Source organism: Rattus norvegicus, chromosome 5, assembly GCF_021556685.1.
Source record: "Rattus norvegicus strain SHRSP/BbbUtx chromosome 5, alternate assembly SHRSP_T2T, whole genome shotgun sequence".
In the NCBI taxonomy this organism is placed as follows: Eukaryota; Metazoa; Chordata; class Mammalia; order Rodentia; family Muridae; genus Rattus; species Rattus norvegicus.
Genome location: NC_141538.1, coordinates 28,053,562 through 28,065,635, shown reverse-complemented (window position 1 = coordinate 28,065,635; position 12,074 = coordinate 28,053,562). Strand labels below are relative to the sequence as shown.

Here is a 12,074-nt window from a genome sequence, read left to right as displayed (position 1 = left end):
CGTGTCCTTAGCTCTTTCATTTTGTTTGTGTCAGTGGGAATCTTTTATCACGTCCTGGTGAGAGCAGAGAGTGAGACGTTAACTGCTCAGTTAAACTCTATAAAATGTAATGTGAAAACAGTATCTTATCTGAGGCTTGGAAATATCTGACTTTTCCATTCAATTGCTCTCTCTTGCCTCCAGAGCCTGGAGCGTTTGTATATTGACTTGTGTGGCTTTCCAAAAACTGCCAGGGACATACACTTAAAGAAAGAGAATACTGATTTTAGGGAGTTGACTATCAGCATTAAAATAATTCACACAATTGCTATTACAAATGTTACAGATAAGAAAATTTAAAACGTGTACATGTGGGTTTTTTTGTGTTGTGAGGAATGAAGAGCTAAGTGGTGTTTAACTTACTTGTGTACCTTTACTCTGAAGGCCTGTAAACATAACTTTTAACGGCATGATGGTGTACTCAAGCCTAAAGGTTTTCATTATGGTTGTTTAAGAACAAGTTACAGTTTGTTCTCATGGTGCCTATGTTCTGCGCTAATGGATGGGTTCACCTTGTTAATGTTGCACGCCAGCCTCTGTTAAATACAAGTCAAGCCATGTTTGAAGCTGGAAAAATAGGATAAGATAGTCCCAGAGTTTATTTCATAGCTAATACTTCATGGAGGTTTATACCTCTTTTTGACTCAACATTTGAGCTATTAGACTAACTTCCCGAAGGAGAGAGCTCCAGTGGCGGGGTGGGTGGGAGCAGGGCAGTGCGTCTAACAAGGGCCTTCTGTGATTTAAGAGGTTAGTCAGTAAACATTTTTCCCTTTGATTGGAAAACCTGAAAGTTAAAGAACCCACCAAAGAAGAGCTCAAGAAGGAGAGAGAGAAAGCTGTGCCTAGCAAGACTGAAGAGGGAAGAAGGGGGAAGAAGGAGCGGGAGGATGGAAGGAAGGAGAAGAAAAAGTCTGACTCGGACATATCCCAGAAAGCGTCTCCTGGAGGTAAGAGAGACAGAGCGAAGGAGAAAGCCAGCTCAGATAAAAGTGGGAAGTCCAAGGAAACCGTGAAAAAGGCAGCAGAGACAAAGTCCGTTCCTAGTAAAGTGGCTTCCACAGACAAAGACAGGAAAGGAAGAGGCTCCTCCAGCCATGCTCCAGTCACAAAGGAAAATAGCCAGAAGAGAAAGAACTGAAGGCCCATCGTTAACACCCAGCAATGGGTGACCTTCCTGACTCCGATTTGCTGCTAAAGGGCAGAGGAAATCCGGGATTACTCGGACTGGGGAAATGCTACATATTAACCACTGAATGTGTTTATTGGTGCTCAATAAGTAACTTCTGTGAAACAAGCATTCTTTGTCATCTCGGTTTCCAAAAAAACAAAAAAAGAAAGTTTGTGTTCTAAAATGTAATAACCTACTTTTATTGCTATGTGTGATATGAACTGTAATGGTTTTAATCCTCCATCAAATGCTCCTGTTGAGGTAAGTAAGAAAGAAGCTGGAGCCTTGGGCAGTGTTAATGTGCGGTGACGCAGCTAGGCAGGGTCTTCCCTTTCTACTCCCTTCCTGACTGTCTTGCCTGGCTCTCCCCAACTCCCAGCTCCCCCCAACCAACTCGCAGTTCTTCCATGGCAGCCCCAGGCTACTGTCCCTGGCATCTCCCTCCTCATTCCTTAGGCCTTTTGCCCTGTAGCTCCTTCCCAGTTCGCTTTCCCTTCTCCCCCCATCTCTCCCATTCTCTGTCCAGGTTCAGCTCTCCCAGCCTTAGCCTTATCTCTCACCTTCTTTCCCCTTAGGCCTCCTTAGTTGCCCCTCCTCTTCTTACCTAGCTTGCTGTTTTTACCCCTTCTTTCCATTACATAATAACCACCACCACCACCACCACCACTACTACCACCACCATAACCACAGAGAGCCTGTTCATCCCGTACCGGACACATCATTCTGAGTTCTGTGTGTTGTCAAGAATTAAAGAATTTTGTGTAGGAGAGCATTTCCAAATGCTTTGTTTATGTTAGCCTTATGGATTCTGAATCCTCGAAAGGCTTCTTTTGGCTTCACCGCGGTACTGTACGACTCACCGATTTTCAGCTGTTGTGGTTAGATGGCCTATATCCTTGTGTTTGTGTAATGACTATTTAACCTATCCAAACAGCCACAAATTTGAGATCAAACTTCTTAGCCCATCGTAAACAATTAATAAAGAAAATATTAACGAGAGAGACATTTCTTCAAATGTTGTGTGCTGGTCTGTGCATGATGCTTTAATTTATCTTTAGATTACCTATTGATTACAAAGTCTGACCAGGCTATGGTGTCTCCTGACAGATTGAGGCAGGACGACCAGGAGTTTGAGGTCCTCCTTGGCTACATACAGCAGCCTGTCTGGGCAAAATACTGTCTCACACACCACACACACACACACACACACACACACACACACACACACACACACACCCATGGACAGACACACACACACTGACAGACACACACACCTGAACACACACACACCCACACACACACACACATCGACAGACACACACCTCAACACACACACACATACACACACTCACACACATACACACGCACACACACACAGACACACACACACAAATAGTAGACTAAAATAAAAGTAACTTGACAATAGAATAAATTTTTTTTTCAGGAAGGCTTTATTTTTTTAAAAGTCACTTTTTACTTTTTCTATGAAGAGATTTGAAATGGAATTTTTGGGGCCTAGTTAAAAGGCCTCAAAAACCAGATATAAGTAAACTTAAATGTAGAATAGCATTTCTTTTTTTTCTTAAAAACCAACAGCTTTGGCTGCTTATACATAGCTAAGTACTAAACTGTGAGAAATCTCAGCTCACTTAAAGGATCACCAAAGGAGACTTTCTGGACATATACCAAGATCTCTATTATATTCTTGGCCCAAAGAAATTGCACCACATGATGACTTGATTTTCTGTGTTGGTTAGTCAGGGTATTTTGTATTCCAGTTTTTTTTTTTCATCAAATACCAAACCACATACACAAAAAATCAGGGGCTTTGTGTCTCCACTGACTGGCTTCAGGTTGATGACTTCCCCAGGTCAGATCAGTGATGAGAAATTAATTCTTCCTAGCTTGAGTTCCAGAATCCTGGTCATGCTAATTTGGCCCATTTTATTCCCTGCAAGATACAACCACGTGGTACACAAGGAGACCTCGACAGGCCCCAGAGACATGGCCTTAGTTTTCTGGAGGGTTCTTGTGGAACAAACTCCCTGGGAGAATCTGTCCAACATTCCTTTTAGACCATTTGGTTTTGGAAACAGATTGGGGGCGGGGCATGAATGAGTGACAGAAATTGTTTTGACATTTTTACCTTCACAAATGGACTTCTGGGACAACGGAGAACCTGCAAGGATAACTGAAAAAACAGAAAACCTACCATGCACAAGAGTTTCAGTATCTTCAAATGTATCCTGGTGCTAGACTTTTTTGTGAGATACATGGTTTAAATTAAAAAAAAATTACTTGCAAGATATTTAATGATATTTTCCCTACAGGCGATGCCCCCCACTTGCCAGGGAAGAGCCCAGATTTAGTGGCGGCATGTTTATTCATTTTACCTTGGTTTTGAAGAGCTGTGGAGGGGGTTTAAAGTATAGGGACACTCAGTTCTAGGCAATGAAAGGGCTTTAGGAACAGGGCCAGCATGAGCAGGTGAGCATTGCTACAATGTTGGGAAGATGCTATAAGCTTCTTTAGATGTAGAAGCGCTTCCTCCTCTGGACACAGCACCCAGGATAGAACAGGAGCTCAGAGGTCCAGGGCAGTCACAGAAGTGGCTCACAGCACCCAGCAGAGATACTAAGCCCTTTACATTTTGGGGAATGTTTGTGAGTTGGGACTGGATTTGTTCTCCCTTTCTCTCCTTTCCCCTGTCAGTCTCTCCTTTCTCTTTAGGGTACAAATTGCCTAAAATTGAGGATTTGGGTATTCTCATCTGGTCCGATGTGTTAGCACCCAGAGTTCAGTCAAAGAGCACAGGCGGTCTGTTCGTTCTCAGATTTACTCAGGTGTATTCCCTGGTAGTTCCTATCCGTCCTAGTGCCCTCGGAGGAGAATTAAATCCGATGGCTACAGTAGAACTCAGCTAAACACAGTCTATGATTCCTTGTAGCTAGCAAACAAGACTTCCGAGGATACACTTGAAAAGGAAAAGTAAATATGTAATTTTTAATCACACCCCTAACATTTATAGTTTCCGAGAGAATGCTGTAAATTTTTTAAAAAGTGACATTGCACGTATTTAAACCTTGGAGATCCATGACCTTTGAGGGACAGATAGCCTTAAAGATTGCTTTCTAAAAATGCTTTCAAGAGTCTCAGTGTTTCTAAGACTCTCCCTTTTCTCACCTTCTAACCTTCAGATGACATTGTTTCTAAGCACTGTCTCATCCGCTTTCCCCTTTGTTGGTGTTCCCCTGGCTGCCAGTGTTCTTTGTGGAGCTCAGGCTGTTTAACTTGACGCCATATAGAACCTGCTTCTTGAGTCTGACTTTGGGCTTGGTTTACACGGTCTAATGAGACAGACATTAGTAGGCGTAGCTGCTTGTCTAACTGCAGAGCTGAGTGAATTTTCCAAGTTCACAGGGAACAAACATGCTGTGCTAGACCTGCTTTGCTCCCCAGGTTTCTGACCCTCGTGGGGATAAGACTTAGCTGTTTCCATTGATTGAATGAAAGGGAATAAACGATTATGATTTATTATTTTAGGTTATCTGTAGTCCTTTTTCATATGCTGGGTATATCATCTATTTCGTCATTTGCTAATGCCATTCTTAAAATGCCGTGAGTGAACTCTTGCAACATGACATACATGTTGGCACTTGTGGTTTTTCTCATTTGTTAGTAGATTGTGACACCTGTGTCAGAATGGCTTCGAGAGGCCTTGTAGGCTGCACATGTGCCTACAGTCTTGTCTCCTCAGGTCCCTTCTCCTCTGAAGGAAAAGTGGATGATAATGGGCCCATGGACTCTGAGTGAGGGGCTGGAGAAAGAGGCGTGGGAGCAATGGTTCCATTCTCACTTCTGTGGACGCGTTGAGAGACAAGTGCCTAAGTTCTCAATCCTTTGTGCTGCACATGTCTTCATGAAGCCTTCAGCCGAAATTGTATTTCTTTAACTGAGGGTTAGAGAAAATACTAATGAGTGCCACACCTGGGTGGAGGCCTAAGAATGTTTAGGTCTCCACATGCTATACACAGACTGCAACACAGAGACAGGATTTAAAAGATTTGACCTTCAGTCAGCCACATGTAAGAAAAAAAAATCTAAGTTTTTGACGTAGAACATGTTTTCCACCAAGCAACTTCATGCTCTTTAGGGGTCATCAGTGCAAACATATTGAGTCACAGATGACTGATTCAGCATATGTCAGTTACTGTGTTACTCTGAAAATATTTGTTGCTGTTCCTCAGAAGTGCAAACATTTTGGGTATTTGCCATTACTTAGGGTTATTTTCCTGGACTCCCTTGGTTACATGGGTAAGTCCATTTCAGCTAGAATACATAGATAGCTTTGATATCTCATACCATTGTGAGGCCAAGGAGAAAGATTCTAAACCTACTAGAACCTTGGGCCTTTGCTCATCTCCAGGCCCTTCCAGAACATTGTCTTCCTTCTCAGACGGCCGTGCACTCCTGGTCGGATGAAACCATATGGATGGGGGCTAGGATTGTTGCAAGCAATGAGACCTTTGCTGTGTACAGTGCCCACTGTTACAGTGTGGGGGAAGGAACACTGCTTTCCTGGAAGGAAATTCCTCTCCTTAGGGGAGGCAGAGGAGGCTCTAGGCAGGCAATGGTTCCACACTGTCCTGCCGCATTTCTACCTGGCAAGCTCTGCGTTGGTTTCCGATTTTGCCTCCTCCTCTCTTTCCCTCTGCCCCAATAGAAGCTGAAGGGTGAGTATTATATGACAGATATAGTTTCACAAAAACTCATTTTTCAGGGTATGGGGGATTGAATGCAGACCCTACCTAGCTTAAACAAAGGCTAGTCCTTAATTCTTTTTGTTCTTATTTTGAGACAGAATCTCAGTAAGTTGTCCTGCTGGCTGTCACCCGTACCTTAGGCTAGCCTTGACCTTTATGCTCCTGATCTAGCCTTAACCTCCTGAGATTACAGACATGGACCAGTACCCCAGGTTTCATGAAAAAAAAATCAGGAAAAAGATTCTCAGTAGCAAGCAGCAGTCTCATATCCTACTTGCCCAAGGATATAATCACATAAACTAGATTTATATTTTTTATTTGGCTTGAGCTTTTTTCCCCACAGACATCAATCTTTGCAAGAGGTTTTGCATTTGTAAGGTCTATTTAAAGCATTTGTTCTTTGTGACAGTGGTGTTTTCTAACTGCTGTGACAGTATTTCTCACTCACTGACTCACTCTCACTTGACAGTTCCCTTCTCCCCCTTCTCCCTCCCCCCCTCGCCCTGGAGAATCTTCAGTGTGTCACTGACTCGATGGGGACTCAGGGAAATGGGCCATCAGTTGGACAGAGTCCCCCTAGTGAAGTGCTGTGAGGTAATGAAGGGCTGATGTAGAACAAAGTATAAGTAAGGCTGCTGTGGGTGGCACCTCCCTCTGCCGAGAATACCTTCCTGTGGGACCCAACCCATCTGGCACATTGGCACCTATGGTGTGTGGCTTGCCTGGGAGGCTGGGCACTCTGCCACAGCTGCAGTGCCGAGCTCCTGTTCACCCTTGCTCTCAGACTGTGACTTGCACAGAGCCGGCCAATAACCAACAGTCTGTAGTCAGTGTTTGCTTGCTGTGTGGGGATTGTACACAGTGGATCAGCTGAAAGGTCTTAGGTCTTTTAAGACGATCGAAGACCTTTTGGAAAGAGACATTAGCTTTCTAAAAGAAAAGCTTCAGTAACTGCTGTGTTTAACTTGTCCTGTGGCTATGTGTGCAAGGGGTGGGGTGGGGCACTTGTTTTTTTGTAGAAATGAGAAAGTAAATTGGGTAAAGAAAAAAGATCCCACAATTTTACTGGGTCTAAATGTTTTGTCTTTAAAAAATCTTAAGGGATGCTGGTTTCCCCCTCTCTTTCTTGATGGAAAATCAAAGGTGTTTTGAGGGCCAGTTGCTAGAGGTGAGATTCAAATGCACCCCACTTAGTTCAGGCACCAGAGCTCATCCACACCTGGGTGCTGGGAACTCCTTAGTTCTTGTTTCCATAGTAAGGAGAGGACACTCTGTCTAGTCCTCCTAGAGTCCAGGCTATTAGGAAGGAGCCTTATTGTTAATATTTGTAGAGCGGCATGATTTTCTTTCTGAATTTTTTTGTCTTTACTGGGTCCAGTAAAGATCCCTCGAATAAAGAGCTCCCCTATTTTATTAAGGTGGCAGCTTTTGGTTCTGGATCTCAGACTCTTGCTTAGTTCTGAAAGCTTTGGTGTACCTGTATTTACTGACTGTACAAGGCGGGAACAAGAAGAAACTTGATCGATACCGTTCTGGTATATTGAATTCTCGGGTTATTTGTCAGGTTTCATGTGCTTGTTAGCCCTTTTCTCGGGATGTATTGAGCAGTGGCTTGTCTTGGCACCAATTCTTCACAAGTGACAGTAGCTAGAGGAACCTGGAAAAGTGAGATCGGCATTTTTCCCAGCCTTTACACCACAGTACTAGTACATGAAGACTAAGTAATTTTTTTAAAGTCTTAGGTTTTAAATTTATTTAGAATTTCTATTGTGTTGGGTATGGTTAGTAACTAGAGATGACAAGAAGTGTGCAGGAGGAAGTGTATAGGGAAGTGAATAGGGATTTGAACATCTTTGGCCTTTGGTGTCCTGTAAGTTCTTGCTCTAATCCTCCCTGGATACCGAAGAGCAGTGTAATTCTTAGGAAAGGTGATTCATCCCTCTGGGATGGAAGAGACGTAGTATCCTAGGGCATCTCTGCGTTTAAACCCTGCTTTCCTTTCCTGCCCCACTGACTCAAGCTTCTCAGTTTGCTCTTCCGTTGCCCGAGGATTGAAGTGTAGCTCCCGGCCCTGCTCTTCTGACCTTTAGAAGTCTATGGAGGTCCAGTCGCTGAGCCCCTTTCCTTCTGTTACCCTCCTGACACAGCTTCTCTCCATAGCTTCTCTTCCACCTAGGAGCCTCACTAGTTTCTGCCCTCTGTGTTGTTCCTTCCACACCTCGGTGTCAGTAAGTAGCTGCAGTGGAAGGCAGCACTGCAGGAGGTCCTCAAGACTCAGGAGCAGTCAGACAGACAGTGGTCCCTTGGCTCTGGATGTCTCATCTGGAAGAGGCCTGCCTCTGAGCTGAGTGGCTGTCTGAGGCCAAGGTGGGGGCTGGGAGCAAGCCAGCCTGCATCTGCTCTACAAGTTAAGTTAGATGGTAGGAAGAGAGAGGAGGGGGGAGGGATGGAGGGAGAGAGAGAGAGAGGAAGGGAGGGAGGGAGGGAGAGGGAGAGGGAGAGACAGAGAGGGAGGGAGGGAGAGAGAGAGAGAGAGGGAGAGGGAGAGGGAGGGAGGGAGAGAGAAAGGGAGAGGGAGAGAGGGAGAGAGAGAGAGAAAGGGAGAGGGAGGGAGAGAGGGAGGGAGAGTGAGACAGAAAGAGAGGGAGGGAGGGAGAGAGGGAGAGAGAGAGGGAGGGAGGGATGGTGGGAGAAAAGGAGGGAGGGAGGGAGAGAGAGGGGGAGAGAGAGAGAGAGAGAGAGAGAGAGAGAGAGAGCGAGAGAGCGCAAACTAGTGTGAATCTGGGTACAGCATGACCAGCTGTTTGTAAGTGTGTCATTTCTTTTGTGGAATTTTCCATTCTTTTTATCCTTTGGGTTGAAATGACAAACGACTCCCAGTTGAGTTACAGAAAGCTGCCTCTTTGCGTATTGTGTCTCTCGAAACCTAAACGGGTTCCTTTTAATTTTGTTATGTGTAGCCACAGGGACTAGACAGCAAACACATTACATTTCACAATATAACTTTAAATATTCATTTCAAATTCCAGCCCTAACCCTTTTGTCATTTGTACTTCTCAATAAATGAATCCAGCTTTAACAAAAACAAACAACAACAACAAAAAAAACCCCCTTCCTTTTAGTCTGAATTAGTCACATGTGCTATTTATGTCTGGTTTTGTGAAACAGAACTGTACAGGGCGAGAGCATCTCCCTGGTCTAATAAAGCCATTTCAGTGTGGCTTATTTTGTCTAAAGTTTATATTAATATTAATTTGCTCTGTTTTTTTTTTTTTTCAATGATGTAGTCCTGCCACTTGTTCAGGAATTGCTCTGTAGACCAGGCTGACCTTGAACTCATAGAGCTCCACCTGCCTCTGCCTCCCAAGTACTGGGTGGGATTAAAGCCCTGCCCCACCACTGCCCTGCTTTCTGTGCTTTTTAAGGCAGGGAGTTTTTGATACCTTTTAGCTCCAGAGAAATAATATTGTTGCCTCTAGGTGGTACTTTGTGAAACTTCTCATCAGTTACATGTGATTTGTTTAAGACTCTAGTATTCCCTGAAGAATCAAGCGTTACCTGTGGAAAGTGAGGGCAAGTCGGGAGTGTGCACAGCCCAGTTTGTGCGTGTCTCGTGCTTTCTTCTGCTGGGCACTGAGCCCTGACTTAGGGGATATGCATCCTCTTAAACAGGAGAGGAGCTTGGACTCACACTGATCTTCTTTTGGGCAATGCTAGACGTGGTTATATGTTGTGAATATCTATGAATACCCTTTAGAAAAGGTACACGGAAGACGCTTGTGAGATAAAAGAGACCTTTCCTCAGTTTTAGACAGCACTGGAAAGCATCTAAAACTTGTCCCAATCAAATGCTTGAAAGTTATTTTTATGATTTAAAGTATAAAGATGATTTTTTTTTAATGGAGTCTTACTTAGTTAACCCTGTGAATAAAAAAATGCAGGCCTTAAAGAAAGATCTACTTCCGAGAGGACATTTCCACCGGAGGAGGCAGAGACACAGGCCGAGCTGGAGGAGCAGGCCCCTGAGGGGGCAGGTAAGTGTGCCTGAACACTTCAGGGCTGCTTGGTCCGGAGGTATCTTTGCAGTTACAAAGTCATGACTTACCCAGTTGTTCGCATCATTTTTAAAACGAGCTACCATTTGTTCTTTTCTGGAATTATAATAAATAATCTCGTAGTAAAAAAAAAGTGTGAAATTTGTAATCAAAATTCCAAGGTACAAACTATTGTTGTCCATAACCCATGGCCATGCAGTTCAGAGCAACGGAAGCCAAATGTGTCCTGACTCTATTTTCAACTCTCCCCTTATTATATCCAAAGTAAAGACACACACAGACCGGACACAGCCTCTGATGTCTGCCACATGAATGGTTCCAGCAGAATGAAGAGCTAAGCGCCCCCCCCCCCCCAATCTATGCCCAAAGCCTCTTGCCATGCTGTTTCTGCCTCTGGTGGCTTCATAGATCACCATAAAGGGACTTTGACTCATAGATCAAAAATGCTGAGGTATTTTAATAAATTGACACATAAAATTTTAGCCTGCCACCATCATTTTCTGATTGTGGCATAGTAATTAGAGAATATGAGCTTCTGCTCTTTGCCGCAATACTTAAGAAAATTGGTTTCATTGCGCCACCTATTGGAAATGCCGGATACGACACTTTATTGGAAACAAAACACCACCCACGTTGTGCTGGAGAACACTATTTAGTTTTCTTCCCTTCGTTCCTTTAAGGAATGATACGTTAGTCTACGTTTTATTATGTGTTCACTTCAGAACCTTAGGAGAATTCATTGTACCCCTTCCATGCCTGTGAAATTAGTATATGGCTCCAGAATCCGTAATAATTTTTAAAAAGGTTTTTTAATTTAAGTACTTGAATTTGACACGTAACATTTTTCTTTGTACTAAATGAATTTGTAGTTGAAAAATTAGTTCTTGAGCAGGTAATGGGTCTGAGATGCACCATGTGCTCTCCATTCTTCCTGTGGTTATTAGAATTATTCATCTTCTTGGCTAACTCTGGGCGCTCACCCATGTACTATCAGCCCCATTCTTCCCAACCTCTCAGCAGTATCCCTTCCAGCCTGCATTCTGCTCTCTCAGCTGTTCTCTTGTTGACACTTTAGTGCTTCTTCTTCTCCAGCTTTCGTGTTTCACAAACACAGCTACTGATCTCTCATAAAATGCAGTAAAATGAAGCCCTGGGTGCCCTCCTAATGCCACCTCCCCCGACTCCCTCCCTTCATCATAGCGACCACACTTGAAAGAACGCACAAGACAGCATTGCCTTCTTACTTTATTTTCTGTTCGTTCTTTAATGTGTTGTAGCCCATCTTCTGCCCCTGCTCCATCTCCAAGGGGGAAGGAGGTCATGTATAGAATCAGAAATGAAGTGGCAGGGAGTGCTTGCCTCGTTCAAAACAGGCACTGGTCACAGACGAGTCTGGGAAAGTGTGGAGGAGCCCATTTGTAGTTCTCAATCCATGGCGGCATCAGAATCAGTAAGAAGCCAAACACAGGAGCAGAGATTCCCCACACCCCCACTAGAAACCTTCCTGTGGCCTCATGGGAGCAGGGCATCCCCACACCTTGGCTAGAGACCTTCCTGTGGTGCATTGGATGCTTTCCCAGCATTTGTGAAATGGCCCAGTTAAGACAGAAGCAAGAGTAGAGATTGGGGACCATTGTAATTACGTCAGGATATCAATGTGGATGACTAGCGAAGCAGAAATATAAGATCTTTGTGCTCTAGAAGTTTTTAGTAAGTGACTAGCATAGCGTGTGAAACCCTTCCCCTGCCTGAACGCTAAATTTGTTTGTTCTGTCACTGGAGATCTCTGTAGCTCCCGCATGAGCCACTGATGATACCACGATGAAGTCTAGCGCTGTTATTCACCAACCTGCAACAGTCTTGTGGAAACAGCTTGCTGTGCAGTGTCGGGGGTATATCCTATAATCCGATAAGTGCTATAGTGCTGTGGGAATGTCATCGTTGATGACCACTTTTAAGTCATTGTTATTTGAGTCTGGGCATCTGGCTTCCAGATCCATTGTTCTGAAGCTGATACAATATTCATTATCATCTAAGGTTCATATT

General features: G+C 44.0%; 1 protein-coding gene across 12 annotated transcripts in view; it reads left to right on the top strand.

Annotated features, from left to right (window-relative positions):
- Positions 1–12,074, top strand: part of Asph (aspartate-beta-hydroxylase) — a 212,298-nt gene that overhangs the window by 51,237 nt on the left and 148,987 nt on the right. For 9 of the 12 annotated variants that reach the window (XM_087548657.1, XM_087548654.1, XM_087548658.1 and 6 more), the window contains one exon: positions 9,915–10,007. In XM_087548657.1, coding sequence (XP_087404783.1) covers positions 9,915–10,007 — 93 coding nt within the window. Of the gene's footprint in view, positions 1–833; positions 2,226–9,914; positions 10,008–12,074 lie in introns of those variants that run through there. The other 3 variants (XM_087548661.1, XM_087548663.1, NM_001098239.1) reach the window with 2 other exon arrangements.